This window comes from Phaseolus vulgaris, chromosome 6, assembly GCF_051622355.1.
Source record: "Phaseolus vulgaris cultivar YP4 chromosome 6, ASM5162235v1, whole genome shotgun sequence".
NCBI classification, from domain to species: Eukaryota; Viridiplantae; Streptophyta; class Magnoliopsida; order Fabales; family Fabaceae; genus Phaseolus; species Phaseolus vulgaris.
The window spans coordinates 15,087,869-15,106,096 of record NC_143503.1 but is presented as its reverse complement, the minus strand read 5'-3'; the positions used below and the strand labels follow the sequence as shown (position 1 = coordinate 15,106,096).

Below are 18,228 nucleotides of genomic sequence, written 5' to 3'. Positions count from 1 at the left end.
GATGATTCACTGTTCTTTGTGGGATCGATATCCGTCCTTAGGGACAATTATTACTTCTGACAAACGCGGTGCACTTGCCGTAAAAAGTCATCACTTAGCTTAAGTTCTTCAATTTGCCTTTGAAATTCTTCAACCTGTTGCTTAAGCTCCTTGTTCTGCTGCTCCAGCTCTTCGACTTGTTTCCGCAGTTGTTTGTTAGTCTCTTGAGCGTGGAGAAGGTCGTCAGTAACCTTCTTGGATTCAGTTTGAGCTTGGGCCAACTCGGCAGCGATTTTCCCCTTCTCCTTGTTTGCCTCGGCGAGATCAGCCATGGCGTCGTCTCGTGCTTTCTCTACTTGCCCAAGTAGCTTCTCGCGGTCGATTGACCTTTGCTCCAGTTTTTGTACCTTATCGGCATTAGCTTGAATGTGAGCCTCCAGGTCGCTCGCCTTGGTGCGCAGAGGCACGATTTTGCTTTCAAGTTCAACTTTTTCTTGGGCAAGTTCATGGACTTTGCGGCGAAGGTCAGCAGCTTCCTTGCACGCTAGCCTAAGCTCGGTACTCAGGGCATCCTCTACTCGAGAATGTTCCATTTCCGCGAGTGTCAGGCTAAATGACACCTTCTCCACCTCGACCTTCATAGTGCTGTTTTCGGTCTTGAGGTTGTAGATATCATCCTGTAGCCGCCTGGTGGAGCTCTCCACAGCTCTCGTTATGATCGATGGGATATCCTCTGCAGTGGTTTTGAGTTTGGCGGTCAGAGGTTCCCACATCCTTGTGACTTCAAGGGAAAGGTTGGATGCCTGGAGAGGCGCCAGGGGGGCTTGTGGAGGGTTCTCGCCGCCACCTTCCTTAGCAGGGTTTTCAATGTTTGCTTCCTGGCGTGGCGACGCAACCGGGGATTCGGTGATTAGAATTGGGGAGGTGTGAGCAACCTCATCCCCGGTCGGAACGTTCTCTGCAGCTGAAGCATTTGAAGGAGGGCCCCTTCCAGCTGAGATATGGGGCGTAGAGGCACTTGGGGGGTCCTCCAGAAAGTTTGGCTCTTGAGCCTCGGCTGCTGGTGGCGCAGTGGCCAGTGGGGTTGCTTGGACTGGTGGTGAAGGGGCTCGTGGTGTTGGCGATGAGGGAGGAGGGGCAGGTGTTGATGGTGGTGTTGAAGCTGGAAGAGGGGGTGGGGCAGGTGGGGAAGGTGGTGCCACCCTTTTCCTCTTTGTAACGAGGCCATCCTCAGTGACCTCGTCGTCCTCTTCCTCATCCTCTTGGACAACTTGGGGGGCTTTTCGCTTTGGCCTTTTAAGGACCAGTTTCTTTCGTTGGGCGGGCTCCTTAGGCGGTGATCGCCCATGAATGATGGCCTTCTCGACCGCCGAGTTGGGCACCGTCTGGGAACCGGTCGCTAACCCGTGGTTGCGGGCGAGCGCCTTCAAGTCAGCGAGCATGTTCTTACCCAACATGGTATCTGCATGAAACGAAAGTGCATGAGTCAGCTCAAAGGGGAAAAAAGATTAGTGTACAAGGCAATGAAACAGCAAGAACAGGCATATGCAGAAAAGATAAAACCAAAGTCTTGTGCGTGTCGCACAAGACGCCCAGAAACAATATCAGAAGTAATGTCAAGATAAGAGTGTGGTGTCCTAACCTATTTGGAATTCCAACTGGTCCTCAAAGAACTCGAAGGAAATCAGGGTGGGGGTCAAGAATGTTATGTGGGCATCTGCCACCCTCTTCCAGAATAGGCAAAGGTCTCGATCCAAAGCTCCCATGCTATCAGGACTTCTGGGCCTCCTGAAGCAACTCTTGGACTCCTTTTTCCCCTTGTCCACCCAGTACAAGGGGAAACCGTCGAGAAGGGAAGTGTCTTTGTCATTTGCGCGAACCTGGATGAACTTCCCCTTCCAATCCTTGTACGACTGCTGGAAGATGGTGAAAATGGATCTCCCAGCAATGGCATTCAGGCTGACCCACAGGCGATCTCCTGGGTGCTTGGCCTCAAACAGGAATAAAAACACGTCCACCGACGCGGGCAGCCCCAGGTGGGCGCATGTTATCTCGAAAGCTCGGACAAACGCCCAGCTGTTGGGGTGAAGCTGGGCGGCAGCAATGTTGAGCTCGGTTAAGAGCTCCCTCTCAAATCGAGTAAGAGGGAACCTGAGTTTGACCTTCTTGAAGAAAGTGGTGTAGACAAAGCAGAAGGGCCCATCGGCGCTCACTTTGTCATCGGCGCACACTGGCAGAGCGGCGGGGCAAGGCAGCACCATCATTCTCTCATCATGCTCCTTGTGAAACGATTGGTGGACCTCGTCCCCATTGGTCAGTCGCAGAACCGCTCCCGCAGTGTTCACCGACGAGGTTTCCTTTAAGAGGGTTGGGTTAGCCCACGGGTATAAAGCCTTGAAGTCTGGCAGAGGGATGGGGGCTCCTCCAGCGTTTGGTGGAGTCGCCTGGGCCAGAGCAGTTTGAGAAGACGCAGGCCTCACAGCCTGCGAAGAGGTAGCACCACGAACTTGCGTTGAGTCGTGTGCTTGTGGAGGAGGGTTTGCGCTGATGGAGGGGGGTTCGGGGTGATCTTCGTGCGAGTCATGGTAGCAACTGCAAACGAAGAAGAAAGGAAAAACAATCAGGAGGGTTACAAAGGCTGACTCGATCATAGAAAGAAGGTGAAAGACGAACGAATGTGAGTTCGTTGCGACGATCGACAAAGCCCTAAGTTACGCAGAAGGAGAAATGGAAAAACAGCCCACAGCGTATGCACCAGACAGTTACAGGATGATGCAAATCGGTGAAAATGCAAGAAAACCCACCAGATGAAGGAAAGTAGTTACCTTTCGATGATCAGGAGAACGTTGAAGGGAGGTGGTGATCTGGAGCGTCGAGGAAGGTCGAGAGTTTACGCAGAAGGAAATAAGAGCGTATGCAAGTGTGAAGAAAGTGATGGAACAGTAGGAGCGTAAGGGGTTTAAGGGTTTTCGAAATAAGTTTGGAAGCGCTAACGACAGATGAAGGGAGCCGTTGATGAAGCCACGTGTCGAACGATGCGCGAAGGGTTTGGTGGAGCGTCAGAGCAGCAGAAAGTACTATCGCTTGGAATTTTGCGTCCATGCCACGTAGACCGGTGTTAACGAAGGCTTTTTCAGTCTTTTCGCTAGACCAGTCTTCGCTTAAGACTGGGGGGCTTGTGTACCGCCCTGGTGGTCGGGTGCGATGACGTGGCACCCTGCTACAGTGTAGGCGTGTTGACAAGGCGCCAGGTTGGCAGTTAGGAAGGAAGTCGGGAGGCACGTGTAGTCGCCGATTGTTAAGTTGGCGTGTTCCGATTTTCAGTTTACCAGAATAGGCGATCGCCAGGTTGAAGATGAAGTCGCCAGATGTAGACTCAGGCGACCAAGCAGTCGGAGATCGCCAGAACAAGCACATCGTCGAAGACGAAGGAGAAGCAGATTATGAAGGCGGCCGGCGAGACCACAGGGAAGGTGTATGAAGGCCCTAACTCGCCAGTTTCAGTAGAGATCGCACTCCTAAGTTAGCTATGCACTGGGCAGTACCATGCATAAGTAACTTAGCCCAAAATGAGAGTAGAAGCGGCGCCAAGTCAGGGAGCCTCCAGATGATGGCACGTGTACAGATGGATGCGAGCCACGTGTCCAGGTCTGTAACTGCCAGGAGAGAGAAAACCACCAGGTATATAAGAGTTCTTAACAGATTTTCTAAGGTACGCGCGTTCAGTTCATACACTTTACGCTTGCGAGTGACAGAGCTGTTTGTGAGAGAGAGTTTGCACGGTTCCAGTTCTTAGTATTTGGTGATACCGTCACTGACTTGAGCGTCGGAGTGCGATCGGCCACAGCGGCGCCGTATCGTTTCTTTGCAGGTTCTTGAGATAGATCCAGAGGAGGAGCGGAAAGTGAGAAGCGGCGCGCACGTCGATCCTTGACGAGGCATTCTCCAGCGCTCCGGTCAACAGGCAGGATCAAGTCTAATTTAGGATTTCAGTATTTTGTTACTTTTATTGATGATTATTCAAGATGTACTTGGGTATTTTTAATGAAAAACCGTTCTGAGTTGTTTTCTATATTTCAAATATTTTACAATGAAATTAAAAATCAATTTGGAATTTCCATCTGAATTTTGCGCAGTGATAATGGACGTGAGTATCTTTCTCATTCTTTTAAAAATTTTATGGCTTCTTATGGTATTCTTCATCAAACTTCATGTGCTTATACAACTCAACAAAATGGGGTAGCTGAGCGCAAGAATAGACATCTTGTTGAAACAACTCGTACTATTTTAATCCATGGTGATGTTCCTCAGTGTTTTTTGGGTGATGATGTTCTTAGTACATGTTATCTCATTAATCGCATGCCATCTTCTGTTTTAGATAACAAAATTCCTCATTCTATTTTATTTCCACATGACCCTCTCCACTCTTTACCTTCCAATGTTTTTGGGTCCACATGTTTTGTTCATAATTTTAGTCCTGGTCTTGATAAATTATCTCCTAAGTCACACAAATGTGTCTTTTTAGGGTTCACTAGATCACAAAAAGGATATAAGTGTTTCTCACCGTCTTTAAACCGTTATTTTATTTCATCAGATGTCACCTTTAGTGAATCTTCCCTTTACTTTAAGTCCTGTCTTTCTCCTTCAATTTCTTCATCTAATCAAGTTAATATTCCTCTTGTTGTGCCTAGTGCACCTAAAAATTCACCACCGCCACCAACTCTTCAGGTGTATAGTCGTCGTCAACCGTCTCATCGTCCATCAGCAGACTCTATTCCGGTGCCAGCACCTCATCCCCCTCCGGCTCCTATAGTTGAACCTCCGACTGTTGAACCTGATCTTCATATTGCTATCCATAAAGGTATACGTTCTACTCGTAATCCCTCTCCACATTATACTACTTTGAGTTACCATAGACTATCTCAACCCTTTTATACTTGCCTTTCGTCTATTTCTTCTGTATCCATTCCAAAATCTGTAGGTGATGCCTTAGCTCATCCTGGTTAGCGTCAGGCCATGCTTGATGAAATGAATGCGCTTCAGAATAATGGAACTTGGGAACTTGTTCCTTTACCATCTAGAAAATCTGTTATTGGTTGCAGGTGGATTTTTGCTATCAAAGTTGGTCCTGATGGTACTATTGATCGTCTCAAAGCTCGTCTTGTGGCTAAGGGTTATACCTAAATTTTTGGTTTAGACTATGGTGATACTTTTTCTCCATTAGCAAAGATGGCCTCTATTCGCTTATTCATAGCTATGGCTGCTCAACAATGGCCTCTTTATCAACTGGATGTTAAAAATGTTTTTCTTAATGGGGATTTGCAGGAAGAAATTTATATAGAGCAACATCCCGGTTTTGTTGCTCAGGGGGAGTCTTCTGGATTGGTATGTCGTTTTCGCAAATCCTTATATGGCCTCAAGCAGTCTCCTAGGGCTTGGTTTGGAAAATTTAGCAATGTTGTTCAACAATTTGGTATGACTCGCAGTGAAGGAGATCATTCTGTTTTTTATCGTCACTCGAGTGTTGGGTGTATCTATCTTGTAGTATATGTTGATGACATTGTTCTTACAGGCAGTGATCACCATGGCATCTCACAAGTAAAACAACACCTTTGTCAACACTTTCAGACCAAAGATCTTGGCAAACTCATATATTTCTTGGGGATTGAGGTAGCACAATCCAATACTGGTATTGTTATCTCTCAAAGAAAATATGCATTAGATATTTTGGAGGAAATTGGGTTGATGAATTCGAAATCTGTTGATACTCCCATGGATCCCAATGTCAAGCTTCTACCTAATCAGGGGGAGCCTCTTTCAGATCCTGAGAAGTACAGGAGATTAGTTGGAAAATTGAACTATCTCACTATTACTCGTCCTGATATTTCCTTTGCAGTCAGTGTGGTGAGTCAATTTCTTAATTCTCCATGTGAAGATCATTGGAATGCAGTCATTCGTATAGTGAAGTACATTAAAGGCTCTCCTGAAAAAGGTTTGTTATATGGTCATAATAACCATACTAGTCGTTTGTTATTCAGATGTTGATTGGGCAGGATCTCCATCTGATAGAAGATCAACTTCTGATTATTGTGTCTCCATTGGTGATAACTTGATCTCCTGGAAGAGCAAGAAACAAAGTGTTGTGGCAAGATCTAGTGCAGAAGCAGAATATAGAGCTATGGCCTCGACTACTTGTGAGCTTATTTGGCTTAAACAATTACTTAAAGAATTGCAATTTGGAGAGGTTACTCAAATGACACTTATACGTGATAATCAGGCTTAACTCAAATCCAGTTTTTCATGAAAGAACAAAACATATTGAGATTGATTGTTATTTCATTCAAGAAAAGATTATATCGGAAGATATCAAGACTGAGTTTGTTAATTCAAATAATCAATTAACAGATATTTTTACTAAACCCTTACGAGGGCCTAGGATTGATTACATTTGTAACAAGTTGGGTACATATGATCTATATGCACCAGCTTGAGGGGGAGTGTTAGATATTATTAGATATAATTAGATATTATTTGATATTATGAGATATTATAGATATTGTTAGATATCTCATATTTATGTAATGGGCTTAGCCCATATGTTTATTTTCCTATATAAACATAACCCTATGTGTTCAATATACACAAGGGATTTACCCTATTCTTTCTTTTCCTTTAATAAAAAGCATATAAAAGGGTCTCCTACATGAAAGTCCCTTTATGATTATTTTACCTGTATTGGTACTATTGCATTTCTAGGCTCTGAAAATGGCACAATCAAGCATATTTTTGTTTATTTAATTAACCTTAAACTTGAATCTTATGTAATCTTTAAGATGGTAAAATATATAAAAGGGAAGCACTCATGATAACAGAAGCACTCTGAGTATATTATTTCCTTTATTCGCAATTTCACCTTTATCTTTTTGAAAACATGTCACTCTTTATAGTACTGTTTGTTACTCATATTCTTTCCTTCGAGGGTATGCTATGAATTTTTCATGAGAGAAAACATATGGGCCACAAAAGCCACATGAATTTTGTACTATGTAATTCACTATCTTTCTTTATCTATACTGAATTTAGTTCATCACTATTTTGGCTTTGCATTTTAAATTGCAGTGCTTTTCCTCACTCTATAAATACACATTGTTGGCTTTCAAATATTTGTCTAAATACTTTGAACACCAACATGTCGTCTAAGCAAGTTTCCAGCAACACTGTTCATCAGGAGAAGCTCTTGCTTAACCCATTTGATGTCAATGACGATCAGATGTTGGAGAAAATCGACATGACTCATTTCCATTGTGTTGAGAAGTATGATGTTGGATCTCTTTATAGTATTGCTTCAAACGTTATCAACCACTCAATTGAAATTGCTGATTTGATCAAGGTAACTTCAACCACTTCACACTCTTCTATTTACAGTGCTGTGCACATCAAACACAATCATATATATTCTCATTGAATGCAAATGATTGTGCAAAGCATTTATTGATTCCAAGCTCAACTTATCTAGTGTATTGGAATGATCAATTTGTTATCTATGGATTGTATGTACAATTTTGGAGACAAAAAATCAGGATCTGAATTGCATTTTTTATCCCATTGTTGAGATATTTGTGTCTGTCCAACATCACTACATCTTGTAAAAGGGAGAAACTAAATCCAATGTTCCAATGTTCATTGCAAAGTATTTTTTAATAATGTCACACATGTCTACATATTCAACTAATCAGTAATGATTTGTATGTGACTTGCAAATGATTGTAAGTTCTTTTAAGTATTTTCAATTTTATGTACAGGAGAATGGCCAACAAATTGAACAAGTCAGAGAAGAAAAAGATCCATTAAACACTTTTCCTCGACTCCCTACCTTGAAGCGAATTTCTTGTCAGGTAAAGGCAGAATTAAATTTAAAATTTCTTTCAAAATAGTATGAAGTTACTTAACCATGAGTTAACTCTGATTTTTCAGAACAACTAATGATTTCTCTGAATTAAAAAGCATACATTTCTACAATACATAATAAATAAACTCATCAAAGTAGAAATACTCAAAATGAAGCATCAAATAATATATGGTAACAATTTTGGGTGTTGAAACTAGCACTTACAGAAAAAAACAGAACACAGTTTCTTGTTCAGATTGAAATTGATTAAGTTTATAAAAGAATGAGATTTAACACTTGGTAGCAGATGATTTGCACGGCTCGTGGAGAGCAATATGCTCATCAAACAACAATGTTGATCCTTAAACAGCTGAGAGATTATTCCTGGGATGCAAAAGCAGTGATAGCTCTTGCAGCTTTTGCCCTTGAGTATGGAAAGTTTTGGCAACTTGCCCCTATTCATCGAGACAAACTTGGAAAATCATTGGCAGAGTTGAATGGACTTCATAGCCTGATGGAAAACCTACAACAACTAGCTAACTTCAACAATTTGGTGAAGAAGGTGATGCAAGTAGTTAAATGCATCACTGATTGGAAGAAGCTCATTACTGGAGAGTATAACATAAAGGATGTGCCTTCTATAACCGACACTTTGCATGAGATTCCTGTTCTTGCCTACTGGACAATTAGTACCTTGGTCACTTGTACTAGCCACATTGATTTCTTGGGTGACAAGTAAGCTTCTTTTATTAACTCAAAATAATGTCATGCTATAAGACAGATCAACAACCAAATTTCATCTTGCCAAGCCAAATCAGTCACATAGATTGTATGATATCATTTGACACTATTAATTACAAAATAAAAAATCGAAATATTATATTTTGTGAGATTGAGAGCAAGCCATGATATAGAGTTGCGTCTTGATATTACAAATTGGTCGTGAGTTCGAATCCAGAACCAAGCTCTATGCAAGGTTCTTATTGTTAATGGTGAGATTTCTCTTTACAACTTCTTCCAAAATCCTTTTTAGTAACTCCCTTTATTATAGGATTAGAGAACATGAGCCACTTTCCAATCATTATTAAGAAGTGAACTTTAAGCCTAATTCAACCTTAGAAAATTAGCTTATAAGGTGAGGTTTGCATCCACTTATATACTATGAAAGATCTTTATCTCTAGTCGATATGGAATCTCTAACAATCATACCACTCCAAAATCTTCTTTGATACAAATCTCCATTCAATAAGGGAGAAAGACAAAAAGTGAAGTTAAGGGAACCAACAAAAAGAATGGCGTGTTAATTGTCGTGTTAATTATTGACATGAGAGGATCCAAATCTGCTATATGTATATTAAAATTTTGTATAATGACTCGTAATTGCAAATGCTTGGATTCAGGGGTTATAGATATGACTTATCCAAATTTGACTATAAGCTGGACTACATTCTCAAAAATTTCAAGGAGCATCAGGAGAAGTGCAACACACAGATAGGTTAAATGTGTTCAGTGCTTTTGCAAATCTTTTATATGAACATTAGAAGCATGTTTCCCTTAAATTCTCTGAACTATTAAAGGTGATAAATTGAACTACAATAGGGTATAGAGGTAAATGTTCTTTGTGTTGATCGCAGGGCGAATAGAAGATTACTCAAAGCGCAAGGATATTATATACAATTCCACTGAATCTGACTTTGTAAAACATTTGGAAGCTCTTATGATCCCTACTGATCCTCAGGATCCAAGACCTGTAGTGTATAATGTTCTTACTGCAAAAGAGGTATCAATTAAAGAAATGTCTTAAAATATTCTATCTTCACTGCTACTATTTTGTTATACTTTAGTATTAATCGAATGTATATAGAAACTAAAAAGATGATGTCTTTAAAAGTAAGAAATAAAAGTTAAAATAAAGATAATGAGTGATTAAACTCAGTGCAAACAAAGGGTTTAATCATTAAAGTATCACAGTTTTGAGTAAAATAACAAATTCATTGTGCATTATTATCTCCTTGACTTCTATACAGGTTGGAATTGGAGTGTTTAAGAACAAGCATGTCTTGTTGTTCATTTCGGGCATTGACAACATTGAATATGAGACTCAGGTTTTAATATCAATTGATGGTAAATTGAAGGAAGAGCCAAGAGAGGTAGAAGGTTACATGAAAGATGATTTCAGTATTTTGTGGATCCCCGTTGTGAGTGTTTGGGATGAAGAGCAAAGAAAAAAGGTAGAAAATATTACTGAGGTTGGGTGGTATGTGGTGAAGGAATTCAATTTCCAAACAGGTATTGATCTTATCAAAGAGGTATTCAACAACAAGGGTAACCCCATTATCTTGCTGATTAACCCCCGGGGTAAAGTGGAAAACTTTGATGCAAAACAAATTATTTCCATGTGGGGGATTGAGGGATTCCCTTTTAGAACCTCTGATCTCACCCGACTTACTCTGCAATGGAATTGGTTTTGGACTGAGATGATGAGCCTCAGTCCAACAATAAGGGAATTGGTAAGCTCTACAAACTAATGGTTGTTGTATTTGTTGCATGTATTAAGAAAGTGAATTTTAATCTTATAAAACTGGCTTATAAGGTGAGGTTTGCATCATACTATGAAATGTCTTTATCTCTAGTCGATGTTTGTTGAGCTGATCAGGCCACCTACTATCGAATCACCCATAAATATATAGTCTTACGCACGAGTTGACTGCCTCGGCGTGAGAGAATATGTTGGAGATCTCACACAGACCTGAGATATGAACTTCTTGTAGTATATAAGTGAATACAATCCTTACTTTATAAATAGGTTTTATAAAGTTGAGTTTGGCTTAAAATCCTCTTCTTAATAACATACATAATTCATTGATGGTTGTTTTCTCATTGTTGAATTATTCCAAATAATCTGCCACAATTGTAGCAGTGCAGTGCATCCAAACAAGTCATTTAAATTATTATATTACCTCTACATATAACACAAAATGGAATCATGTTATGATGCTTATTTACTAACTATATATTTAATTAACAGTTAAACTTCTATGGTAAATAATTTTATCTGTGTTTTTTATGTCCATAACTCAGAGCAATAGGGACTGTTACATCTTCATTTATGGAGGTAGCAACACCAAGTGGGTTGAAGATTTCACCACAGTTGTGGAGAAATTGAAAAATAATGGAACTTTCAACCTAGTGGAAACCACAATTGAGTCCTATAAACTGGGAAGCGAGAGCCCCAAGATCGTTCCACGCTTCTGGATCACCATTGACAACTTGCTTGCCAGCAGGAAACGAATAAAGAAGGGTGGTGAAGAAGTGAAAGACTCCACAACAAGAGAGATTCAGAAATTGTTGTTCCTCAAACAAGATCCAAATGGATGGGCCATTCTTACAAAAGGGTTTCACGTGAAGCTTCTAGGTCATGGTGAGGCTATGCTTAGAACTGTCATAGACTTTGAAGGTTGGAAAGAGAAATTGGACCATGAAGTGAGCTTTGATGTAGCTTTCAAGGACTACTATGAGAAATGCAAGGTAAGACTGTTCCTAAAAAATGTGAACATAGGGAGTTTGCTAATTACCCCACAGATATTCTAGCTCACTTACCATGTCCAAATAAGTGTGGACATGAAATGGAAGTAGCTTCTGTTAAATACCAATGTTTCCATGGTCATGAAACCAATGACATTGCCTAAGACAATATGCACGCATTAAACAACTCTCACATCCTCAGTGGCTTAAATTTGTTTTCATTTCATGCATTAGACTTCTTTAAGTTTGGTTTAAATTTGATTAGTACATAATGATTTTTATGCCTTTTGTCTTAGGTGGGTATTATTGAGTGAATTGTTTCGAAAGAGAATAAGGAAATGCTTGCGCCTGTATACGACCTTCTTACGTGGCAAATTTGATGACATGGCAAGGGCAATTTTGTCCTTTTCTTAAAAAAATAAAAATCAGTATATGTGTTTTTCCGAAAGCTTCTTTTCCTCATTTATCGACCGCTGTGGGTTTGGAGATTCTTGTGGGTTCGAAGATTCTTGCGCCTTCAATTCGGTGGTGGCTGTTGTTACCTAAGGGAGATTGCGCCTTCTGGCATTTGGTGGGCGTGCGATTTGGGGCTTCTTTGGAGGTTAGTTTTCGTTTAGGGTGTAGGATTGTAGTAGCTATGTAGGAGAGGTGCCCAGGTCCTTATGCCAATGAATTTTTTGAATTGTTCGTCAATTCATTCCGTTCCCCAATTTCACAATCATTGTTCTTTTCAATTTTAGTTTTCGTTGGCAACAATAGTTAATGTTTAGTACTTGTGTACATGGGTTGACCAAGAGTGACCGATTGTTGTGTTTCATCAGTGGTGTTAGGCTTATGTTTTTTGAATTTTGTGGAACTAGGATGATAGAACTTCATTTTTTAAACCTTAAGAATTGAAAGTTGATTTTGTTACATTTTTTTTTTAGTTTGGGAGAATGTTTGTGCTACTATTAAACTTAGATAAGATAGGGTTTGGTGCTGAATTTTGCCTCATCAGTAGGGTTTGACTGGAAATAGTCTTTATTGGAAATGCAAACACTTGATTCATTCATGGTGTTACTTGGAAAAAAAGTAGCTTAATGAAGTAGGCGTATGAAGAAAATCCTTGGTATTCTGTTCACATTTTGACACTGAAGATTGCTGTTAATTCTTCATTTAGTGAATTTTATCTGAACAATGACACCATCTTTCTAATTCAAGGGCATTTGGAATTGAAAAGGAAGAGGATGATTAAGGAGACTGTTGAATTTACATTTGGTGGTTGGATAATTCCTGAAATAAGATAATTCGACACAATGAACTTGGGTTTTTGTTATTTACTCTACCTATTGTTATGTAATTACCCACTGAATATTATCAATAACCAGGTAGCAGGTGAAATATAATTACCAGTGGCATGCTCTGCTAGAAGATATGAGCCTTGTCAGGTGTTGCATAGTATTGAGCCTGGTATGAGTTTTTCTTTGGCTTTTCATTCTTCAATTTATGAATTTAGCTTGTGTAGTTTCTATAACTTCCATTAAGAGCGTCTGGTATGAATTTCTCTATTAGTTTTTCTTTCTTGAATTTATGAATTCATGTTGTGTACTTTGTATAACTACTTTTAAGAGTAGCGCCTGGTATGACTTTCTTTAATTGTTGGGCTTTACAGCTAACACAAGCAATGAATGATTTGAGTAGTTTTGGACTTCATCACCAACCATATGGGTTGGAATGTGAACTGGTTTCTCTACTGTAATATTTGGAAGTGTTTCTTGTAATCTTTCGGTGTTGTGTCGAGCCTACGAGCGGGTCCCTTGGTTTTGAAAACTTTATATGTTCCTTTTTAATTTATTATGTGTGCATAGTGTACATAATGCAGGGGAAAGTTGAAAACATTTTTGTAGTCTTCCTTTGATGAAAACATTTTTGTTTTAACAACCTCTATTCATTACTTATAACCCATTGTGTTTATCTCTGAATACTCAAACAGATGTTGTACTTTATATATGTGCATTTTGTATATGTTATCTAGGTTTAGGGTTAAACTTAAAACACATTATTTCCTTGTAGTTTTGCTATTGTATACACTTAGGGTTTGAAATTGTTTACTTTGAGCCTTTATATTTCCTCGTCCATGATTGGTTCTAAATAAAACTACAAGAAACAAAATGTGTTTATTTGTGCTATCTCACTTGAAACTGGGAGATGGAAACAAAAAAATAAAACACATACATACAAAGAATAGCAGCAAATAGATAAATTATCTGAGCTTCGAATAACTATATATATATATATATTTACCTATAATTTCGGAGTTTGTCTTTGGTTATTCCTTTTACTATCCACAATTTCTGAACTCATCTTTAATCTGTAATAAACTAGCAGCACATAAATTCAAACATTTAGTGCAACTCTATATTCTTCTGTTTTTTTATATCCGTGCATAGTATTTTCTGCACCTATAAATAGAAACAACAGTGATCAGATTTATGGAATTCTTGGTGTTTCTGTGGATGTTATCTGTTGCCAGGAAGTTCATGAGATCCTAGAAATAATGCTGATTGCTGAAATGAACTGCTTTCATGTTTTTTGTACAACATTATCATTATTATCATCATATCAGTACAAGATAAATTAATTGAAAAAAAAAAAATTGTACCTAGGAAATTGTGGAACTCTCATATGATTAGGTTCCCTAATATATACAAGGGAAAGTAAAATAGCATATACTATTCGATGCATGTAAAGTATGGTAAAAATAAAACAAATAGAGAAGAAATAAATCCTGTTTCTTTAGGTGGATAAATAGTGAGGGCAGACAACACCTAGGCAGAAGTTATATATATAAAAAATCAATGTTTCTTTAGGTGGATAAATACATGTTTTTTTTTCTCAGGAGGGAGATGCAGGTGAAGTCGATGATTTGGTTATGCAGCACAAGGTCTGATTCAACAAAATCATAATTTGTGCACAACGCACACTGATTTTTGTTTTTGATGATTTTTTTTCTTCCATTTCATATGTAGGTGTTTCGACATTATTGTAGGACAACTTTTCTGGGTGTAGTGAATAAGAGGTTAACTGATGAACAAAAGAGTTTAATTCAATCAACCCCATTTGCATGGGTAACGTTGTTGGGTGACAAGGTAAAAATGAGTCGAACCCTACTTAGGGAGTTGTGTTCTAGGTGGGTGGAGAGAAGACAAAGTTTTCTCATAAGGTGTGAAGTTGTCCCATTGTCCTTGGTAGATGTTTGTTTAGGTTTGGGGTTGAGAGTTGTGGGAGAAAAAATAGACTTGCACAAAGCAGCAGACGAAAGTCATACTAAGACTTTATTTGAAAGTAATAATGTCAATGTCAAGATGATTTTTGATGAAATTATGAAGTTTGACAATGATGGTTGCATTGAGGACTTTTGTAGATTGTACATATTGTTAGGGCTTTCAGAGTTTTTACTACCAAATAGAATGGGTATTGTTCATTCTGGGTTGTTTAGCGTTTTGGATGATTTAGGGAAACTAAAAAAGTTTAATTGGGGTTTAGTAGTTTATGAGTACTTAGTAAATAGTTTGTGTTCAGCTTCAATGTCTATTACGAACGAATCAAGTCCATCACAAATCCACATTGTTGGATGTGTATACTTATTACAGGTACTTTGAAATATTTATGTTTATATAATTTAGTTCATATGCGTAATTTATTTCATATTTTATTGAGCATGATTGAGATTTTTAATATTCATGGTATATAGATATGGGCATTTGAGCATTTGTTCTCATACAAGACAAAAGTGCATCCCAGAAGAATAAAATTTCCTAGAATTTTGAATTGGATGGACTTTACATTGGGGGACCATGAAATTGCATATGCGTTGGAAAATAATTTGGTAAGGCATAATTTTAATTCAAATATGTAGGAAAATATTGTTGTTGATGATGTAATAATGCCTTGATTTATGTTTTCACTGTTATTTACATAATTAGGTTATTGTTCATTTGCCTGTGTCCAAGGAAGAGTTTGAGAATGTAATTGTAAAAGAAGCCTTTGAAGAAGGTCGACGTGCATGTAACATCCCCAAACCAACAAAAGATGATGTTGGTAAAATGCTTAAAGAAACTGCAGAAATGGTTCATCAAGCTAAGGAACAGGATTATTTGATTACCAATGTTGAGAATGTTGTGAAGCAATTAAAGCTATGCAAAAGTGAAATGCACAAGTCTGTTCCAGAAGATTGTCCCTCACTTGTACTTGAACCCTTGTCAGTGGATTATAAATATAGGGAAATGAAAGACTTGAATGATATTGATGCAAGACAACATGAACAAGAAGATGGGGGAAATGAAAAAGATGAAGAAAAGGTGCCAAATGAAGAAAGTAACATGATATCACGCATGAAACGTGAACCCAGAATTCGGGTCAAGGCTCGTATTTTGAAATCACCTTGGATGATGTATTCCAAGAAAAGAAGGAAGCGTTCGTAGTTGTATATGACTGATTGTGTTATTAATTTTAGTATGCTTTTGGGACATTGTACTATTACACATTAAATATTTTATGTTTTAACTGATATTCATAATTTGAACAAGTACACAATTTAGCAACATTACTGTCTTAGTCATTACAGATTGATTGTCTATTAATATTTATTTTGATGTTAATGTAAAATTGTATATTTATTTACATGTCATATGTTTATGTTGTTTTATTGGCTATGACAAAGTAATTGTATGCATCATTTTTAATTATGACAGTGGTCATAAAATGTGGTGATCCCTGTGTACATAAGTGGTGATCACAATATAACTTTGTGACCCATTAACGAATTGTGGAATTTTTTAACTGGGTATTTTGGAGAACTAAGATGAATTGATGGACATGTTAGAGGTGAGCGGATGGTCCTAAGGTTATTTTTGCATTCTCAGTTGGTCACGAGTGATATGGTGGTCATTGGGATTTCTTCCATAATAAGTGGGGATGGGGGAACCAATAAGTGGTGATATGAGTAATAGTTTTTGCACACACCACATAATGTTTCTGAATTTCACTTAATTTGGTCCAGGCTTTACCTTTTTAACTACGACAGTAGTCACAGTATGTGGTGATCCCTGTGTACATAAGAGGTGATCCCAGTATAACTTTCTACCCCATGCATGAATTGTGGAATTTTTTAATTGGGTATTTTGGAGAACCAGGATGAATTGATGGACATGTTGGAGGTGGGTGGATGGTTAACCTATGATAGTTGTTAAGGGAATTTGTTGTAAGAGTTAATAAAATAGCAAACGTCAAAATTCAAGCTTTAACTAACATAATTAATAAGCATCATGTTCATACAATGACTTTAAAAGTTACTAATACATTTTCATGTCATACAATGGAAAGCAGTCGTGGTCATAAACAACCTCTTCAGCTTTTGTTTTCGCGATTTTCTTCCTCATTCAAAAATCTTAAATACTTTGCATCTGATAATACACAAGGCAATGAAAATATAAATAACAATTGTGACATTATATACATAATGGCACATATGTAAACTTATCATGGTCTACATGTACCTAGAATGGGTGGAACGCGTATGACTGGCTTGGAAGCACGAATTAGTTCTTCAGTTGGTGGACATATGTCAAATTTGGAAACCTAATTATTGTCAATATGTTACTACAACAATGTAAGAAATTGTAAATTTATGTCATTTTAGTGAAATACCTTAACAATATTATTGACCATTATTTGAAGATAGAAGGCTCTTCGATCTGGAGAAAAAATCTTGACCTAAAAGCAGAAATGTTAGAAAATTAAAATACAATAAAATTGTGTTAAACAACATATGATTTAGATGACATACTTTTTTCAAGACTAATACTGATCCTACAACGATGTCAGCTCCAAATTTTGCATCAATTAACACTTTTTGGTGAACACTTGCGCTTGCTATCCCTTTTGGATCCTGTAATGCATATGTTTTGAACACAATTTTAGTCTGAAATGCATCAGTTTTACATGAAGAACAATAGTACATAACATACCTTTAAACTTATGGACATGCATCCTATTACGTTTCGGTGGCAAGATTTGACGACACAAGTCAACAATGGCAATATAGTTGATTGTTTGATGTCACTCAAGTATGAGAGTTGGCCACAATCATGTCCATCAATTACTCCTTCAAGGTAATCACGTAAAAATATAAGTATGGTTATAAGTGTAACACAAAATTTGCAAAGAAGATGAACATTACCATGAAATTGAAGAAATTGTTCTGCCCACCTCCATGGATTGGAGGTAAAATCACGCCGATGACTTTCGTCACCTATGCAATTTATAAATTCTTGTGTGTTCACAGGGCCTTCAGAGTTGCGGTTTAGAATAACAACTTGCACATGACCTGTAGGTCCAGGTATTACATTTGTGTTGGAATTGCATTGTCGTATAAATGATGCAATATCAGTTGTATCAATATCAAGACCCTCCCATTCTTCCATTACAAATTGTTTTCTCCAAGAATAATGAATGTTGTATGAAGTTGATGTTAGAAGATAGAAAAGTAGGAATTGCTTAAAATCTATGAACATGACACATGGTCATTAGTATCTATTGTCATCAATTCATATTAAATTATTATTATGGCAAATGAACTTTTTACGTAAAGTACTTTTGAATTCATATTACATTATTATTTTATTATTCTTTCATTATCAGTGAAGTTTTCCGTGAAGTGTTTATTAAATTTAATTTAATTATTATTATTTTATTAATAATGTATGATTTCTTTTCTTGAACTGTATTTGATTTCATATTATATTATTACTATTTTATTAACAATAATAAATGAAAGTTTGATGTGTAAAGTGTAA

General features: G+C 37.9%; 3 protein-coding genes across 4 annotated transcripts; 2 read left to right on the top strand and 1 right to left on the bottom strand.

Moving 5' to 3' along the window:
* The first annotated feature begins 7,112 nt into the window (after positions 1-7,112).
* Positions 7,113-11,676, top strand: LOC137831048 (protein SIEVE ELEMENT OCCLUSION B). Its single transcript, XM_068638555.2, is given in 8 exon segments — positions 7,113-7,369; positions 7,782-7,874; positions 8,175-8,602; positions 9,268-9,362; positions 9,502-9,647; positions 9,895-10,377; positions 10,949-11,393; positions 11,396-11,676. Coding segments are annotated over 8 exon segments (2,052 nt in total). The 5' UTR covers positions 7,113-7,168; the 3' UTR covers positions 11,557-11,676.
* LOC150027184 (uncharacterized) lies at positions 11,259-15,967 on the top strand. Of its 2 annotated transcripts, none has more exons than XM_090304037.1 (6): positions 11,259-11,395; positions 11,689-11,993; positions 14,271-14,315; positions 14,401-15,024; positions 15,126-15,260; positions 15,358-15,967. In XM_090304037.1, exons 2-6 carry the CDS (start codon positions 11,772-11,774, stop codon positions 15,853-15,855), a joined length of 1,524 nt encoding a protein of 507 aa, XP_090160163.1. In that variant the 5' UTR covers positions 11,259-11,395; positions 11,689-11,771; the 3' UTR covers positions 15,856-15,967. The 2 variants fall into 2 exon arrangements, with proteins under 2 accessions (XP_090160163.1, XP_090160164.1); XM_090304038.1 differs by lacking the exon at positions 11,259-11,395 and adding an exon at positions 12,760-12,841 and having other exon boundaries at positions 11,858-11,993.
* An 813-nt stretch (positions 15,968-16,780) lies between these two features.
* Positions 16,781-17,856, bottom strand: LOC137833323 (uncharacterized). Its single transcript, XM_090303852.1, has 6 exons — positions 17,613-17,856; positions 17,401-17,537; positions 17,238-17,321; positions 17,081-17,146; positions 16,930-17,011; positions 16,781-16,836 (listed from the first exon to the last, which is right to left on the bottom strand). Exons 1-6 carry the CDS (start codon positions 17,854-17,856, stop codon positions 16,781-16,783), a joined length of 669 nt encoding a protein of 222 aa, XP_090159978.1.
* Positions 17,857-18,228: the final 372 nt, after the last annotated feature.

Excerpts from the sequence above, each read along its gene's own strand:
- LOC150027184 (XM_090304037.1), top strand. The coding sequence starts at position 11,772 with ATGACATGGCAAGGGCAATTTTGTCCTTTTCTTAAAAAAATAAAAATC. Across the intron at positions 14,316-14,400 it reads ATTTGGTTATGCAGCACAAG|GTGTTTCGACATTATTGTAG; the intron begins GTCTGATTCAAC and ends TTTCATATGTAG. Across the intron at positions 15,025-15,125 it reads GATGTGTATACTTATTACAG|ATATGGGCATTTGAGCATTT; the intron begins GTACTTTGAAAT and ends CATGGTATATAG.
- LOC137833323 (XM_090303852.1), bottom strand. The coding sequence starts at position 17,856 with ATGGAAGAATGGGAGGGTCTTGATATTGATACAACTGATATTGCATCA. Across the intron at positions 17,147-17,237 it reads CTGACATCGTTGTAGGATCA|GTCAAGATTTTTTCTCCAGA; the intron begins GTATTAGTCTTG and ends TTCTGCTTTTAG. Across the intron at positions 16,837-16,929 it reads ACGCGTTCCACCCATTCTAG|ATGCAAAGTATTTAAGATTT; the intron begins GTACATGTAGAC and ends GTGTATTATCAG.